General features: G+C 38.2%; 1 protein-coding gene across 1 annotated transcript in view; it reads right to left on the bottom strand.

Annotated features, from left to right (window-relative positions):
* Positions 1-19,755, bottom strand: part of nphp4 (nephronophthisis 4) — a 312,689-nt gene that overhangs the window by 17,869 nt on the left and 275,065 nt on the right. Inside the window, exons 21-22 of the mRNA XM_041799567.1 lie at positions 5,053-5,242; positions 4,314-4,397 (exon numbers count right to left, since the gene is read on the bottom strand). Coding sequence (XP_041655501.1) covers positions 4,314-4,397; positions 5,053-5,242 — 274 coding nt within the window. The remainder of the gene's footprint in view (positions 1-4,313; positions 4,398-5,052; positions 5,243-19,755) is intronic.

Here is a 19,755-nt window from a genome sequence, read left to right as displayed (position 1 = left end):
ATCAACTGAAGGCAAAAATATTTGACATGCAAGGTCAGCTATTCATAGGGTTACTGTTTATGAATTCTCATGATTTATTTTGTTGCTATAAATAGCCCTAACAGCAGGATTTTGCTATTTTCAGTTACTTCTTGACCTTATTTCCTCAAACGTATCCCTGTCACTCTCAGCAAAACATTTAACAACACCTTAATTAAAATAAATTAGATATATTATGGACTGTATATGGACTTATTTAATCTGTTGTTTTCATCGCTACAGAAAAAGTCTCCATGTTTGTTCATTTGACTATCTGTTTTTGTGCCAAAATCAGGTCAGGATTTGCCTTTGTGCTTAAAAATGTCTGACCAGCAGGTTTGCAAAGAAATGAATGAGCAAGTTCATACTTTACAGAGGTTAAACTATTTCACATCTAAAAAAATACAACTGAGTTGTGCAACTGTTTATGCGCAGATAAAGAAAGGCCTTATGCTGAGCTTCACTGAGCTCTGCAGCTGGAGCTTTACATTTAGAGTCTTGTTTTTTGTAATTAGGTAGGATTGTGAAACATTGTTTGAAATTACTGCTGTTTGATGAGAATTTAACAGTGTAGTCTGATCAGGTGTTTTTCAATATCATCAATGATATACAAGAACAGCTATTATGACTTTTAGCAATGTGTTTTAGGGAACTACTTTCACCTTTTAATGGCTGTGTGTAACACCTGCAAACTTAACTGCCCATAAAGGTAATTATTAACAACTGTAATACAGACATGCAGCTTTCAATGTAATCATCCCACAAATAGTAATAGCAGTTGTCTACTTAAAATGTAGCAACTATAACGTTTGTAGGGATATATTACATTTATGGGAATGTTAAAATCACTGTCTCATATCAGCATCCCACAACTGTTATACATAGCGTTTTTACAATTGTGAGCGGGTTCAAGTCATCACATCAAAAACATAGTTATAGCAATTTTTTGTTTGCCATTAAACAGAAAGGTTTTTCAAGCGTCTTCAAATACTACTTAAAGCCATGAATTTTTTGCACAAAATTTCTTCTTGAATTAAGCCCCCAGAGGGGGTTCATCTAATCCAATATAATTGTAACTTTTTTTGCACCTGAACAAAACTTACTGCACAAGGCTTTGCTGGCTCTCCCCATTAAAGCAAATTACTGTGTCTCAAACTTACAGGGTACAAACTTCCTTTTAAAGGATTTTAAGTAATTGTAAAATTGGCTGGGGGAACACAGTTTCTTTACGCTGTTCATAACTTCCTAAGAGTACTGTTTTGACACAAATCCACTCTGGTAAGATTCATGGGGCCACCAGTGTTTTCAAGGGGACATATTTTACCCTTTAAAGACAAGTTAATATTGGTCTCAGAGGTCCATGGTCCAAAACATGCCTGTGAAGTCTGTTGCTGAAAAAACACTCCAGTATTGGATTTTTGTATGTCTAAAAACCCCTCTGTTTCAGCCCTGATCAGAACGAGTTGTTTCTATGTCTATGGCTCTACATGTTACTGAGCTGTCTGACTTCGCCCCTAAATTTTCTTCCAAGCAAGGGCCAACTGAACCTGGGGCCGGTGCTAACTCCCGAAAAAGTGATTTTTGCATAAAATGTCCCCTTTAAGACTCTGAAAAAACGACTTCTTGCTTCATGGCAAACAATGAACATGACTATGTTGTTTGATGTGACTTGAGTTTTGATGTGACTTAGTTTTCATTTTCATATTACAGTTGGTGAATTATTACATTGTTGCCTTCCAACAAACATAATAAATCTCTGTAAATGTCATAGCTCTTGCACTGGTGGAAACTTTGTTATTATGTTTGCAGTAGGCAACTGCTATTACATTTGTGGGAAATGTATAACATGTGGGTTTTTACATTAAAAAAAACGGAGATCCGCATTTCATTTTTGATTTATTACATTTGTGGGAAGTTCACATTTAGATGTGCATCACCATGCCATGAAGTATAAAGAGAGATTAATGCCAACATGGGAAAAACACACACAAAGCCAGCTGTGAACGTATTAATCCTTACACATGAAAAGTGTTTTCTCTAATTTTGATGTGGAAGTACTTGAATAGTCCTCACAGAGACCTTTGTCCTCAGCTTTTAGCAGACATCAGTGCTTGGCCTTTTGTGTTGTCTTTTGAATCTCGTTCCTCAAAAGAGAGCTTCAGGGGCTGTAGGAAAATTTTTTTAATACAACTCCAAAGTTGGTGGCAACCCTTCTGTTTAAGCCAATGCAGAAATGTAAAAAACTGCTGTTCATGTCTTCATGAGCACACACTGTTGGTTGGTTTCAGATCCACCCCCTTCAGTAACCAAATGGCCGACGTCACTCAGGATTTGTCCGACATTTTCTACAGTCTATGGTTTTAATGACATTAAATTGTTTAATGTCACTGAAATTAATTATCAACCCTTATTTCAAATGTTCTCCTCCTACCATAATGATTGATGGTGCAATGTTTTATCACAGAGAAAGATACAGACATCTTAATTATGGATTCTCTAAGCCCATTTCTGTATTTAAAACATGACATCTTGTAGGAAAAAACATCTCTTAGCCTGATAATAAAAGCTTCCATGTGCTTAGACTCTACCATCACTCATTTGTAAAACATGCTCACAGCCCTGCCTTCTCTCCCAGTTTAGGTTCACCGTACATGCACCAGCTGTTTGCACTGGCGTGTCATGTAAAATGCTCTTGTACTCATATCACTGACTCAATGAACTACATGCACTCTGCTCTCATCTGGAACTTGGAGCTGTTCACCCTTATTCAATGCAGGCTGATATATTACTCAAAAATTGTGGGATACCTAGGTTAAAGGTGCAATGAAAAATGAAAATCCCTGCATAAGTGAAAAACTACAGTCAACAGTTTACTTTCCTCATTTTTGTAAAAGACTCACAGTCTCTGAAGTTGATTCCTGCCAATCAGCAGCTGTCCAAATTGTCAATAGGTCAGATATGTAGGCTCATGCTGACCTGCACGAGTGGCCCATATCTGGCTCTGATGATGTGTGCTGACTGACAGCCGTGCCAGGCCTGGCATCCTGACAGCTCTGCTGTTGGGGCTTGTCAGTTTTAGCGGGACACAGATTTGATCCGGACCTGACCTCTCTGACCTCTTGACAGGATTTTTGCTCAGAGCAGCAGTGCTGACACTGACACACAAATACACGCACGTACTGTGACACACACAGGCTTGGCAGACTGGCAAATATTTCATCACCCTGTGCAATGGGAGAGCTTCAGGGTACTGTACTCAACACGAACAACAGGATCATTGTGAGCTACTGCAGGTTAGCACATACACCATCTGATATCTTGTTTTAGCTGCATAAATCTGCCAGTAATGTGAGCCCAGATTTAAACTCACATCTGTAGAGAAAAGGGCCTAAATTTCAATCTGAAAGGATTCATGAGGAACAGAAGTTAATTTTGCTGACAGCTGTAGCACACAGGGGCTGCTGAGCACATTACGTCAAATGGAGATACAGAGCACATCGACTTATCTTAACATGTGAACAAGCACATTCTCATTGTTAGCTTCTACTCTAAACTTCTTATGAATTATTAACGGATGAATAATGGCGTAAAATAGGAAAGTAACTTCAGCATAATACCATGTATGCATGGTTCATTTAAAGTAGATTAGCCAAGCGTGTCAAGCTGTCCTCCAATTAGAGATAGTTTAACTCTCCAGCCTGACATTTGCCAGTTGGAGAAGATAAACAATGTTCAGTAAGATAAAAGTAATTTCCAGCATATAATTTCGCTTGACAATCTTGTCTGGCTAGTGTAACTTTTTAAATAGTTGACACTTCAAAGTGTTCTTTGTGTCTGAGCTGTGACTGTGTGGGAGTGGAAAGGAGGGACGAGGAGGTGCACTGCCACTCTGCAAAAAGTTGTATGGGTGTGTGCCTGTGTATATTAGATGTTATGAGATTTAGGGATGTACACGAGGTTTACACACTATTAAAGTTGAATTCACAAGCAAATTCAAGCAAAATTGAACTATATGTTTAGTGTAGGTGGGATTATCCTTTTTCTTCTCCTCTGAATACAGCAATCATTGTAATGTATATACCATAAGATGCTAAAAATGACATAAATACACTCTATTTAAGCTCTTTTCATGGCAGAAAAACATACAGTACATTCACAATGCATCTCAGATCTATAGCTTACTATAATTCCAGCCTGGAGGCAAACAACTGAGAAGATGAAGATTACAGAAGGAAATAAATATGGTTCAATACACAGAAAAGGGTAGCATTAGGCATAAGAAACACATTCTGTACCTTGATAATCTTGGCAGCAACAATATTAGACAGATATTTCCTGGCCACACGAGAATCTTTGCCTGTAGGTAGGAAGCTTGGTCCCTGTGAGGATTTGATTAGAGACAGAACAGTTATCAAAATTTGTCATCAGTCAAAACCAGCATCTGACTGTAGAGAAAATATTACTTTTGTGCATCAGGCATGGAATCTGTAAATCTTCACAAATCTTCATATAAAAGACCCAAAGTCTGTAAAATTCCTATCTACATGGACATGATATTAGAGTAAAGAAGATTAATGTCTGTTTTTCTGGTATCTCATGGTCAAGCATAACTTACCATTATGTGCATTTTTAGAAAAGATAAGCTGTTCTTAAAAAACCTCAAAGCGTACAGTCACACCTATATCAATCTCAGCCTTTAGCACTACTCCATTTTTTATTCTCACAGTGTTTTCAAACAAACACTTCTTTGGACCACTCAAGGCCAATCAATTTTAGATGATTTTCTTAAAATAGTATCAATAGCCCTGACTTGTGATATAAATCTAAAGAGACTGATTTGTATGACCTTTCTCTTTTATCAGTGGTAACTGAAATAAGTGAAGATTGAATCCTTACAATAATTTAAGCAATCCTCTGGGGGTTTCAGGATAATATCTGACTGGTGAAATAAATTGGTATTAGTAAGAAATACCAAAAGTTCTAAACATGGTTTAGAAGTAAGAGTCCTTATGTTTCAAAAGAATCGACCTGTACCTGAATGGCCATGGTGTGGTCACAGTAAAAGCTCTGGTATTTCAGGGGAATATGAATGCTCTCTTTTGGCCTGAGGTAAACTCGAGGTCCTGGGGCATCCTCCTCCAAGTGGAACATGTTCTCCTCCAGTGGGGTTGGAGTTTTGGTGAGTGCTTTGAAGTAACTCCACTCCTCTGTGTTAGTGAGAACACTAGACAGAAAGATAAAAGGACATAAGCAAGATGAAAGGACACCCTTTCTCTTTAAGGGTCCATCAAGGATTAGAGTTAGACTTGTAACATGATCAGGAAAAGGGAAATGTTCTCTGAATCTATCAGTATGAAAAGATACCAAGTGAAGCACAAAAAATACTGATGTCTTTGCTTCTCTTTTAGTCTTGCCAGAAGTTTGGCTGACAATACTGACAATGGCAGCCCAGGAAAGGCTGTGGGATTATCAAAATAGTTGAAAAATAAAAATAAATACAAAGCACTGCTGGTTGATTTTTTTTGTGTAGAGCACTTTTTGGCTGGTGATTGTGTCTAAGGGTTTAGCATTCTGATCTTTAAGCATGAATAACTATTGAAACGCGCGTGGTAAACTGAGCTGTAGTCTTGGAGACATTGTGCCGCCTGTTTTCTGAATGGAATACCCAAATGACATCTCTATTCTCAAAAGAGAAACAATGTTTGAAGGAATTTCAACTAATTCTGTATCCAAGAGATCTAGTATTACAGATTCTTAAAGTTGGGTGTCAAGGGAGAGAGTCATAAAAAGAGAATGGTTAAATAAATCGATGCAGCAGAAGCAGAGAGTCTAACTTTTAAAGCTTTGTGAGCTATTTGTAACTGGCTATGAAACAGACTGAAATTAATACTGATGCTTCTACGTGACCTATAAAAGCAAACAGGAGAAGATTGACTTTTTCTATGTAGTTACTTTTAATGACTGTCAAAGCTGCTGACAGGCCTGTGTCTGATGAAGATGTACAGTTGAGACAGCATGTTTTATCATGAGGTTTACACAAGGGAATCCTTCACATGCTGTATAGGACAGAATTAGCAATGATTTGACCTCAAAACCCCCAAAAAGTTCAAGTTTCAAACTGTTGCTTCAAAGTTATAAGAAATTAATACAAAATTAATATTTCAGAACTCAAATATATCCAAACTTGATACACATTGTTGAGCAAAAATCTCAAAATAACAAGTGAAGTTCAGCTTTCTCTGAGTTTGTTGTAAATAGTAAAGCTGTGGGACTGATAGTTTAACAGTGGCTCTACAGCTAGTCAGGAGCTTACCAATTGAATAAATATTTATAGATATTACATCACCTCCAGAATCCTTTTTTTATATAATCCAATTCTTTTACTAATTCCTTTGTTCATCAGGTTAAGTAAGCCATTATTAATTGCCTATCAAAAGTGTTCACCCCCTTGGATGTTTAACCTTTTAACTGGTTTTATAAAATAGTAATAGTCAATATAATAAAGCTTTGTTGACAAAAAATACAAAAACATTCTTTAATGTAAAAGTTAAAACACATTTCTGCAAAGTACTGTCAAGAAAATAAAAAAAATACATAAGGTGAAGTAAGTTATTGCACAAATATTCACTCCTTTTAAAGTGAAACAGAGGTCCAGCTAATTTGTGCTAGAAGCCTCACAGTTAGTGAAATTGGAATCACCTGAGTACAGTGAATGCACCTTAAATGATCGCAGTATAAAGACACGTGTGTCTGGAAGTTCAAGTCACTGGTTAATCAGTATTCCTGGTAGGGCTGTCGTGATATACCGATATTGACGATAATCATGGTATTAAAAAATAAAATTTCAACATCGTGCTCAAAATTTTTGAGTGTAATCCATCTGCCAAAAGTGAGAACACAACATAAATAAAGTTAAAGATAAATTTGATTAATTGTCCCATTATATTTGATTTTTTTATTGAAATCGTGATATCGTTATCGTGACATTTTTTTGCCCACGATAATCGTGACATGAAAATCTGATATCGTGACAGCACTAATTCCTTGCTACTGTTGCACCATGAAGACAAAAGAACACTCCAAGCAACTCAGTCAAAAGTTTACTGAAAAGTATTAGTTGGGGCAGGGGTTCTCAAACTTTTCCCGGCTAGGGACCCCTTACAGGGCAGAAAATTTTCCCTATAACCCTCAAATAACCCTCATGCTGATCAAACATAAGTTAACTGCCATTAGCACTCCTAGATGCTGTATTTTAAATTCTTCAAACTAAACAGAAGCCCTAGTTCAATTGAGTGTGGCTTCTTACTTTGTGCGATCCTTTGAGCGGCCAAATAAGAAGCCCTCTGTGCTTTTTCTGAGGTTGTGGTCAGGTTAACCATTCGTGTTTTTTGGTGAATGTATTCATCATCCATTCGTTGGAAAAAAAATGTTTTGTCCTTAAACTCTGCATGCATTGTTATCCAATGACTCTTTAGGGGGATGGGTACAAAAAAATGTGCAAGGCACTGAAAATCTGCTAGAGTTTGTTAAATCCATCATCAAGAAATGAAAGGAATATGGTCTACATATTGTCAGGCCATCCTGACAGAGTGACTTTGCAAAAAGGAGACTAGTGAGAGAGGCCAACAAGATGCCTTGGACTACTCTGTAGGAGTTACAAGATCCAGCAGCTGAGATAGGAGAAACTACATACAACAACTGATTTGCTGGGTTCCTCACCAGTCAAATACTTTGCAAATCCATCTTATGATACAGGAAGGTAATGTGCCCATCAAAAGTTTTCAGCACACTGCCTAACTTAAACATTTGCAATTTCTTAATATTAAACCTTCTTCAGGCAAACAGTCAGATGAAGGTCTAGCATGAAAATGTGGCAAAAAATGTTTGTGCAAGTTAGTATGCGGGGGTTTACCTGGAATCTTTTTATGGAAAGTCATGAAAAAAAACTACATAACTGACCTATTCTCTGCGAGGCATCCAGACAAGCATACAAAACAATACAATTCCCTTTAGTACTGACAACAACACTGACCTTCCAGTCTGACAAACAAATGCTAGCAATGTTTAAGCATTCTGTATAGCCAAAAATCGAAGTGAGCTAATTCCACGGTCGAACAGTCAACACACAAGCAAAAGGCTTTCTTTTTCTGAACAATTGTAGCTTTCAGAAAGGTGTATAAAGGTTAGTGACCCCTCCTCCTCTTCCCTCCAATCCACAACAAATGGATTTCCAAGGAGAAAGCAACAGGAACCTATAACAGACTCCAACAAAGGGAGGTCTTGTTTGCACTTTTTCATTTTCACGCACGAATACATAAATGGAAGCGCTGCTTTAAACATCAAAGACTCTCAGCTAAAGGCACTGAGGGGGGAAATTCTCTCAATAAGAGAGCAGCACTTTATGATTTTTCAGGGCCCCACCTCACAAACATTAGGGTTTGAGGCCAAAGTCAATTCCATGGTTCTTATTTGAGATTCCTAACTATTTACAGGGAATAAATATTCTGCCTTCAGCTTATCATGACAACAAAGAGGCAACGATTGTGTTTCATCTGAGCTTCAATAAAAAAACAAGGGTTGATTCATTTTTACGGCTAGAAAACAAAACCAGGCAGGAATTGAAAAGAACAAAAAAAATGGGGCACATAGGGGAGAAAACAGACAGAACAAAATGAAGATGATTAAAAAGATATCAAGAGAAAGAGCTGAATGTATGTGGGGTTGAGAAAGCTCAGAAAAGAAGCCAGATAATGAGAAGAAGAATCTCAAAGAGAGAGAGAGAGAGAGAGAGAGAAAGCAGCAGCATGAACAGAGGGGAAGCTGTGCAAAGCTGTAGCCTCCTATCTCTCTGATAGGCAGCAGTCACAGCTCGCACCAGGCTCTGTGAGGCCAAGTGTAAAGGTAGCCGTGTAAAGCGAATGCCAACAGGTCGGAAACATTTCCTTCATGTTAAGACAAGCCTGACACTGAATTTTGATGTTGAGGGTTGGACTGTGTTTTGTCGGTGAGACAGAGAGGTAACCCAAGGCTTTGCTGGTGTTTAAAAAATATTGTCAAATATTGGTTGAAATATTTACAAGACAGTAACAGCTGAGTTTCCTCAGTGCACTAACAAGACTAGGCTTTGGGGAGTCCAGGGTAATGAGGTACAGGAAGTATTTTATTCTGTTATATATATGTTCTTTATCAATTACGGTGCTGTTTGAAATTTAAAAAATGACAGTACCTTATTAAATGGAACTATATGAAGAAATTAGGATGTTTGCTTTTTGTTATTTGACCTATATCAAACCAGGAAAAACCTTGAGATGAAAAGTCTCTTTTACAGGAGTGTCCTGGCCAAGACAGGCAGCAACACAGCTAAATTTTCTGACAGATGAGCTACCATATACAAAAAATAATAACACATGGAAAAGATAAAACAATTAGAAAATATCTGTCAAAATGAAACCACAATCATGAGAATATAAGGTAGATTTATCATCCTCCAAATCATTAACATCCTCTTAAAAGCATCCAACGAGAGCAGCTCAGCAAAATTCACATCGTTTTGTTATTCATTTAAAGAGGGGGTATTATGCCTTTTTTTCAAGGCTTTACACCATCTCTCTGATACCCACGTAGTAGCTTCACATGGTTTACAGCTCAAAGAACTCCTCATGTTTCTAACACTGGCATCCTGAAAAACCCTTAATTTAACCTCCGTTTGAAACGATTCATTTTCGCTGCTGTCTCTTTAACACCCCTCCCTCCACGGACCTGCTTTCCTCCGATTGGCCGATTTTCCGGAGGCTGGCCAGCGGCAGACTCAATGTTTTGTGCCTGTCCCCTCCAATGTGGCTAATTTGCTATGCTAGTAATTGTAAACTTTGAATGAACCTGTCCGACTGAGTAAAATATGGCGAATTATGATATATGTCCGGAGCCTGATGCTGATAGTTTGGAGAGAGAGGGGGAAGAAAACCAGCAGCATCAAAAGATAGAGCAGGACGTATCTGTTTGGTGTTACTGTGTTACTAAATGGCTAAAAGGCCTTGTGGGGGCGGTCTGTTCCCCTTTGCCAGCAGCACGGACGAACCAGTCAGGAGATCCTATTGCGATGACCTCATCAGTTCACTCCCTGTTCGCGCCATCAAAATCTCATCTCGGGAAGATCTCAGAGAGATTCCCATCGAACTGTTTTCATCAGTTTACACTCTAATTCCAAGATAACTGCCACATACATTTATCTTGCGGTTTGAAAATTTGCATACGTGAAGTATGGACACCCAACATTGTGACTTTATATTTATGTTTTAAAAATCAGAAAAGTATAATACCCTCTCTTTAAAGCAAACAGAGCAGCAATCTTAACTGCTTTTTTCTAAGTTCCTGAGATCCTGAGACTAAAGATTTTATGTTTCCTGGTTTCCTGATTGATGTGGTCAGAAGGTTTGAAAGAGGTAGACCCAAAATAGCCATGTGTTGCAGAATACTCCAGTAGCTTAATTAATGTGTATATAAAACAATCCAACATGTTCATACAACAAACAGTGATAGGTAGGCATGAGCATGGTTAGCTATAAACACTTACATCTGTATATCAAATATGTTGGTGCAAGGTTTAAGAGTTAGTGAAAAGAATAATCTAAAGTCCTTTATAAAGACAAGCCTGAAGCCTCTGTCAAAAGCTCTTTTAAAACTGTACTGAAGCTTCCTGCCACTATGCTAGTATCCTGGTTAACCAACACTTCTGAACAGAAGTGACAGTTAACCACGATACTAACCTGCAAAGAGGAATAAAGGCTGCTGGAGCTAGCTGCTAATGTTAGCAGGCTCTGCACAGCATACTGGGCTCACATCATACCCACTGGCACAATGATAAATTTGACTGCTTTCTTCACTTTAGAGTAGTCCATTACATGCAATTTATATCCATCCTTTGTGATGGGTAAGGGTTTTAAAAATAGTAATGAAGCTCAGAGTTCCATGGTACACTGTTGTCAAGAGCATTTTAGTTCTGGGACAAGGTATACATGTCCAAACATCCCCTTAGTCCAGTACAGACACAAAAGCAGCAGCAATCACTTTGTGACAATTGCCTTGTGTTGCCAGTGTGTGAGCAAATTAAGCTCCCACATACAGCCCTGCTTAAACTACCAAATGTTTCTAAGAGAAAAAAATACATCATGACGCCTCTTTCCATTGGAATCATCCCATTTGTTATGAGTTCCTGGCACCTCTAGAGACTTGTTACATTGAGCCCCTGCCTCTCCCTCTCTTTATACGTAAGCATTCATGTCTCATCGATGCACATAACTTCCTTTATTTCATAACAAGAGTTGTAACGCATTCATACTGGTAGTCCCTTTGGACTTCTTTGTGCTGTGAACCCTTTTGACCCCAAATGCCACTAATATTGTTATCAGTCTTTACACTTACATACATGCAGTACCTAGAGATGCAAGTATCCAATCATGGTACTGAATATTGATCTGATCCAGACTTAAATAGATAGATCAGGTATCAGTGACCAAGATCCCTACTAAGGCTAAGCAGTTTGGTGCATTTCATAGTTGTTATGCCAACAGCTTCCAAGCATAATTGCAATTTCTGCAGAGCTTATGTTTCAAGAGGTGGTGGTTAGAACGGTAAGATAAAACAATGAAAGAGGGCATATGAAACGAAACAAAGCAGTAACCTTTGTTGGTTTACTTACAAAGATGGGGAAAGCAACAAAACATTCAGGAACCTTGGTTCATTTTTTATTACATAAATACATTTTGAAAAGCCTGGCCTCCACCAGAGTGTATGAGAACATTTATCATCAGAATTAATGGATATAAAAGCTCTATGCCTTACTGCAGAGGACTATGATAACACAACACAGAGCAGTGCTACAGCATGAAAGCTAAAATCTTCTACAAATCACATAAGAATGTATTAGTACTGGTATCAGCAGACAACCAAAACCAGGTATTTAAACTTTAAAAGTTTAAGTGGAGCATCTCTAAAATTGTAAATGTAAATGTAAATGTAATTGCAAATTTAAAAATTTAATTTCTATCATTATAAGTGCTGTTATACATCTTTACTCTGTGTTTGTTTGTACCTATCCATCTTTTCTTTCAGCCTCTCCCACAATCCCTCTTTCTTGGTCTACCTGATAAGGTGGAGGACTGTTTATTAATGGTTGGGGTTCTGTTTGTACTGTCTTCTTATTAAAAAGGAAGTCTGCATGCTACTGTTTAAAAATGTTAAAAAATACTGTCAAGTGCTTGCTCATGGTGACCCTGTGTTAGATTCTCTGGAATAAATATAACAGAGTATGGCCTGAACCTGCTATTTTTTGTAAAGAGCCCTGAGATCACTTGTAACAATTGAGCACTGTGTAAAATACAATTGTATCACTCTAACAGCATAAAAGGGAACGGTCTGCATGTTCTCTTTATGAAAAGTGTTGTAAGTTAAGATACAAAGGTGGCCCTTTATTTAAAAAGGTTGATTGTTTTTTCACTCTATTGATGAAGTATACCCAACGTCCCTACAAGTAGATTGTTTTGGGTAGCAAGCAAAGTGGTTCTCTTCTTACTTGGGTTCATTACAAAAGTAAATGATGCTGAACTCCTAACCTGTTCTCAAGCAGGTTATGTTAGAGATTAGAGATGAAACCTATATAAAAGAACCACCTACTGACTTATCAATTCTCTTGATCCCAGAGCTCAGTGAGTGGATCAAGAGAGAAGGAGTGTTCAGAGGCCAGCAAAACCCTGTGGCCTTACTTGATGCATTTTCTTAGAGAGAAAGAAACATATTTATTATATTGTGATATGGTCCTATAAGATTGATCTTGATTGATCAAAGCCTTGAACCGAAGTACTTGCGCTTGTCTCAAACAGTACTGTTTGTACAAAAAAAAAGATACCTCAATATGTATTGATCTTGAGATTAAATAATTCCTTGAGCTGCAATTTCTACAAGAACTATTTATATGTATTTTATGTTTAATAAGAACTGCATCCAGTTCAACACATTCCTCCATTACAGGATTCCATTACACTGGGGAGGATCATGTTGGTATGGAAAAACTGTTGCCACATAGTTGGAACCATAGTATTGTCCAAAATGTCTTGGTAAGCTGAAGAATCAAGATTGACCTTCACTAGACATAAGAAGCCTAGCCCAAACCCTGAAAAACAGCCCAATAGGGCTGACAGCTTCAATTCGATTGGTCGATTGTTTGGTCGAAAGCTTTTGTTTGACCAAGATCCCTCTGGTCGGTGAGTTGCCCACCCCCCTCCCCCAAGTCACTGGTCAGGGGGCAGACGCATAGTGTGCAGCTGGCATATAGAGACATGTGCTGCAGGGGACGAGGAGCAATGCAGCTCTAGGAATTACAGGTAGAGAAGCACACAAAGCTAGCAGAGGGGGCTATTTTCTGATATTTTACAGCACTAACACTCAGAAACAACACATCAACTCATCACAAAGTTGCAGGCTGTTTGTATTGAAGTGGCGCTACTGAGTGTCTCTGCTCTGCCCTCCCTCACTGAATCAACTCCCGTCTCCTGCGGTCAGTTTAATTCACCTGTCGGTAAATTGGCTGCGTAGTATCATCTCCTTTTATAATCTCCTTTGAGTGTTCACGTTAGTGTTAGCTTCTCTTACAAACAGGCAAAAAGCAGAGGACATAAAAGGCGATGTCTGCTTGTCATTGAGTCCCGACAAGTGATCCTGTTAATAGTTACCATTATAAATGAATGAAAAATGATAATCTGAGGTTATTTTGTATGCTGTATGAGTTTAAAGAGTTACCGCAACGGAATCACGGACATCAAATGCAGGTGCATGCTGATCGTCTCTTAATTAATTATATTTTTAGTAAGACATGATGAGCCTAAAAGATATATTAATGCTTCAAAAGGCTTGTTATGTTAATTTAAGGATCATTTAGAGTACCAAGCAGGTGCAGTGAGGAACCTGTATGGATTAAACAGGTCCCCAGAGGTCCCCAACAAGGTGATTTTTAAAATGTATTTTTCTATTTTTTTTCCTTTTTTTCTACCTGAATGACTAGTCGATTGGTTGGTGCCTGGTTGCGATTTTGGTCGATCAAGTTTTTCTTTGGTTGACTACAGCCCTAAAGCCCCACAGCCCCATACAAGGCTGTATGTTAACTTTTTTGCCCATAGAACTGGTGCTACAGAGGTTAATAATCTTGTAGCATAGAACAAAAAACCAACAGCACAAAGTATAAAATGTTTGTTACATCTCTAAAACCAACATGTAACCAAAATATATCCTTAGTAAGTGAATGTACTTGAAATACAAAAACCAAAACAGCCTAAAATAAAGCTATCCGCTAATGTCTAACAAAGCAAACAGCCAGTCATTGTTAAGGACTTTGGGGTGCAGCAGAGAAGAGAGATGCTGGCAGTTCATCTCCACATTCAGACACAAAACGAGCAAACTGCTTGAAGCTGATTAACTTTATAAAAGTGTTGGTGCTTGAAGATGATTAGAACAATATGATTTGGAAATCAGACCTTGAGACAGATCAGAGGATCAAATGATCTCCTTTTGTGCTGCTATTTTATTGTTTAACTTTAGGCTGGACCAACTGACAGTTGAAGTCTTTTTCTATGTTCGTCCTAATTACTTAAACTTTAAAATTTCTTCTAGAGACTGAAGCAAGTTTATTTGTTTATCCGTAAACTGTGTTTCCAGGACTGAAGTTAGGTCTGAACTATATATTGGTATTGATATCCACTAAATCTAATTTGTACATTTTGCCATATTGTATAAACTCCAATATTGTGCATTCCTAGTCAAACTAAGAAATAGGGTAAAGTTCAAGTTTTATGTTCTTATGCAGGCCTTTTTTATTGGATTTCTTGCAGGCCAATATAAAAGGACCAAGGGCCACTGTTGGCCCACAGCCCATAGTTTGGACACCCCTCATATATTTAGCTGATACTCAGAGTAATAGGACTCTATTTGTACCATTATAGAAATCCATTAAACACTGTTAGAGTTTGGTCCATATTGTACTATCACACAGAGTTCTGATGTTTATAAAGCCAATGTAAATGAACAAAATCCCCCTTTTCTCTCTAACACTGTGTAATCATAACATCAGTACTATTAGAGTTAAATGGTAATTAAAACAAACAATATTGTTTTTACCCTAACAATATACATAAAGTTTCTACATTGTGTGGCTGTATTTTTAAACTCCTCCGTGCTCCTGTCACTCTCTCTCCCTCATCTCTCCATCATAAACTGCGGTCTGTCCATGTCATATTGGACCTGTATGCTACATTCAGACACATATTGGCTTGTTAACCACACAACAGCAGCTACAATATTAATGAAGGGAGAATGCATCATTTTATACATTAACCTTTAATCAGAGGTTAGCGCAGACTGAGCAATCTGTCCTCTCACTGACAAATCACTCACTGTGACCGTCAACGCATAATAGGAGAGGACGAGGCAAACCGAGAAGTAGGCTAGTTGATATATGTTTTAACATCGTCTAGCCTACATGCCTTAATAAAAAACTTGGTATTAAAGCAGCACTCCTCTTAAACGTAACGACCACCTGTACTGCGTATGCTCTGAGTCTGCCTCGTTTGAGCTTCTGCAGGTCCCTTTCTCACCATTGCATCAGCTGCGGAGTGTGGTCGCTCACACTCCAGACGCACAGGATTACGCATGAATTTAAAATGTACCAGAAGTATAAAATTAATGGACTGAGCATTTATTTCAAATCTCAAATCAAAGTGGAGTAAAGACTTTGTGGCAACAAGTAAAACGTAAAGTCTCATATGTGTGCCTGGCATGCACGCACCTCTCTCACTTTGTCATAGCACCTGTGCGATGAGGAGTGACAACCTCTTAGCAAAGACCACTTTTCTTGTAGCATTTGTGACATATATGTCGCACTGTACAGCCCTGCCATAGCATTATCCCTCCTTCACCAAACTTCACAGTTGGCACAATGCTGTCAGGGAGGTAATGTTCTCCCAGCTCCCGCCAAAGCCAAGCTCGCCCGTCTGACTGCCAAACAGAGAAGAGGGAGTTGAAATTCTACATGGTCTTCCTCTTCATAGCTGAGTTGATGTCCCTAATGCTTTCACTTCTTATAGTTTACCATGGAAGATCCAGGGGATGAAATTTCATTAACTCTTTTGTAAGGGTGGCGTCCCATCAGAGTCTTGAAGTCACTGAGCTCTTAAGAACAACCCACTTGTATCACAAATATTTGCAAATGCAGACCGCATGACTAGGTGCTTGATTGTATACACCTATGTTAGTGAGTCTGATTACAAAACCTGAATTCAATAATCAACAGGTGTGGTAAAATACTTGTGTCCTTATAGTGTAGCTTTTAAACTCGCTTTACAAAGTTCAGATAGTTGTGCGTTAATAATATCCATATCCATGCTTAAATTGTTAGGCTCCGACTTGTGTCAACACGGAGACAAAACTATTTGTCTCATAGATGTTAGAGGCTCGTCAGTACAAAGTACCACAATTCCGTTGTTTGCATTGTAAAAGCAGCAGATGTCAAACATTTTCACAAGAGCAGCCTGAAATTCACAGTGTGGACCTCAAGTATATGATGTGTCGCAATGTCTGGCACTCACATGCTGTTAAGAGACAGTGTTAGACAGGGACCAGACACAGATGGAGTATTGAGTCTTGTAGTAAATCCCTCTAATGTTATAATTCAACTCTAAGGAATATTTATTGTCACATAAATAGTGGAGGGGAAAGCCAGGGAGCAGAAATATTATTATCATTGAACTCTTTTTTGTTATTTTTTTGTCTGTCTCTGGCTCCTGGTAGAGGTGACAGATGCTTTGGTGTGATGTGTCATACTGCCTCTTCAGGAGTTAAATAAATAAACTAACAGGGTGCAGGGCTGATGAGAGGACAGATGCAGGGATTGATGACTTTCAATTATATCTGCTAGGCTTGGTGGCCGGGCTAATGCCATAATGATTCATCCGTGGCGCACTCCAGCCTTTGTTGATCAACATGATATATGCAAATCCAAAGCAAAGGCATGAGCAGAATCCATAACAAAGGATCCGCAAGGAGGGATTAACGACAACGCTAACTTAAGGAAACAAACATAACACGGATACAAGAACGGCTGATTCAGGAAACAGCAGCCATAATGGCTGCTATATGTGGATTAAAGGGGGTATTTAGCATCACCAGCATGTGAGTGTGTCTGCATTTGTGTCAAGGACAATTCTCGTTGCAAATGGAGAGGCTGAAAGCTACCTGTTTTATAAGCCTACAGTATTAGTGTGAACAAAATAATGCAATATAGCAACATAGTTCTAGGGGGAAGTTAACTGTCCTGATACATTTAAAGTTTAACCTACTTATCCATGTTGATACACATAGGAAACCGCTGAAATGTGGCGACTACTAGAGTTATGACAAATATTTCTTCCTGGTTATTCAGGCATGCAAGCAAACTACTATGAATGATTAGTGCACCAACAAAATCAAAAAGAAAGGATAAAAACAGCATTAAACTGACTTCAAGCTTTAAAACATGCACACAAGAATGCACACGTTACTGTACAACTTTAAAAACACATGCATCATATTTAAACAGAGAGCAGGCTGTGAACAGATCTCCCACCACCTGAATAAAACATACAATTACACAAGCAAAAACCCTTTGACTGTAGTTTTTCTCATTTTTGGTGTTTGTGTTTCATACTGTACAGTATTTCTAACATACATTTCTTATTATTTTTGTGTTGCATTACTAAAGGAGGTGCTAAAAGATTAACTTCAGCATCATTCTTTCGGTGAAACTTCTTTGCTTTGGCTTTTCAAATCTTGTTTGTGTTATGACTTTGTTTACTGGTGTGTTTCTACTGCAATGCAAGAGCCAAAGTGGTCTTAACAAGCAACACAAACATTTCTTACTTACTTTGAAGAGTTTTTAACATGTTATCAAACAAACTAGAATCAATACAAAAGCCTCTTTAGCATCTAAAAAAGGCTAGGTTAGCCTAGTATAGAGCTGACTGCAACAATCTGGTATGCCTGTTGAAATCCCTGACTGAATTGCATGTTTTGGCAGAGTGATTGGTTTTTGGGGAGTGTAATTGTGCTGTCCCTTATGTCTGTGGCTTAAAAATGGAAGGATCCAAAAATGTAAAACGTAAAGCCCGGTCAGCAGCAAGCACCTAACATAGTATGCCAGAGAAACTGTTTCATATATCCATAGCATTAATATATTTCACATTCATCTGGGAAAGCTCCCAAAGAAAGTGTTTGAGAAGGGCAGGTCTTTTCCAAAAAGACAGGAGGTGACTGGAAGATTGTTCTGTCTGTCACATCCATGACAGGCCAATCAGAGCAACAAGACAAAATGACTTTGTGCACATGGCAACCCTTGAGCTGACAGACTACTGCTGCCTTAGATTGTTAATGGCAGAGTCTCTCGGTAAATTCAGTTGGTACCAAGACTAGTTGGTGGATGTGCAAAAACATCCTTCTGGCGTGGCTCTCTGCTCTTGTTTTAAAAGTAATGTGGTCCAGTTCCAATGAACCTGTCGCTTTCCTGTAGCTACATCCAAGCTAAAAGCTATTGCAACAGCAGCCATTGGATTCACTGGCAAACCCCACTTGTAAAATCGTAAAGACATGTTGTGCAGTTCTGACGAAACTGCTGCTGTGGCTTAGTCCGAGCAGCCAGTGTATACAACCAATCACACAATAACTAACCCTTTTCCTGTAACTATCACATACTCATGCTGAAGCAGATTGACAGATGAGCAAAAACATCTTTTACATCATGAAAAACTTTTAGTGTTGTTTTAAATTTAATATTGTTATTTCTAATTTCTGTTGGTGCCTTCTGTGATTTACTGCAGATTCTAGGTGATAAGAAGCCAAACACAAAGAAAAGGTATGATTTTTTCAACACGACACTACACATGTCAAGGACACAATCTGAAAAAAGACAATGCAAAAGGTTTGCCAAAATAAACACTAACCAACCATTCCTTACAACAGCCGCTTAAAGCAAGTAAAATATATATATAGTATATAACATATTCTGACCCTTAGACATTAATCTGGAAGGATCATTTGAATTGAGAAGCCTGGTTGCAAGCTGCACTGCAAGAAATATGTACTCAAACGTAAAGAAAAGTGGTCCTTTGCAGCAAAGGTGCTGAGAAGATTTTGCATCTGTCATTCAGGAAGTTGACATTTCTTTTTGGTAGATAAACATAAAATCCCACAATTATGTGTCAAGGTTAATTCTTCACTGACAGCTTGTAAAATTACCAAACTTTGGTCTGACATGACTCGTAATAAGCCCATTACCAACAGAAAAAAAGAAAGCTAGCTTTGGTACACCAAAACACCTGACAAAAACACAGAGGAGGTAGTTAAAAGAAACAGAAAAAGAAAGTTAAAAAAAAAGAAAGGAAAACCAGATAAATTATACAAATCAAGCTTTGGAGTAGCAAATGCACTTCTCTAGTACAAAGGGTTTTACTTGAGCCTTGAACTGTCTGTGGGAGAAAAAAAATCATTAAGCTGTAGTGTGTTTGGAAGGTTATTCCATGAACTGAGCACAAAGTTGGAGAAATCTGCTCTACCAAGTTCTAAGCAAATCCTGGGTAAATGGTAAATGGACTGTACATATATAGTTCTTTTATAGTCTTCTGACCATCAAAGTGCTTTGACACTACATGTCACATTCACCCC

Source organism: Cheilinus undulatus, linkage group 11 (assembly GCF_018320785.1).
Source record: "Cheilinus undulatus linkage group 11, ASM1832078v1, whole genome shotgun sequence".
NCBI classification, from domain to species: domain Eukaryota; kingdom Metazoa; phylum Chordata; class Actinopteri; order Labriformes; family Labridae; genus Cheilinus; species Cheilinus undulatus.
This window is presented reverse-complemented; position numbering and strand designations above follow the sequence as displayed.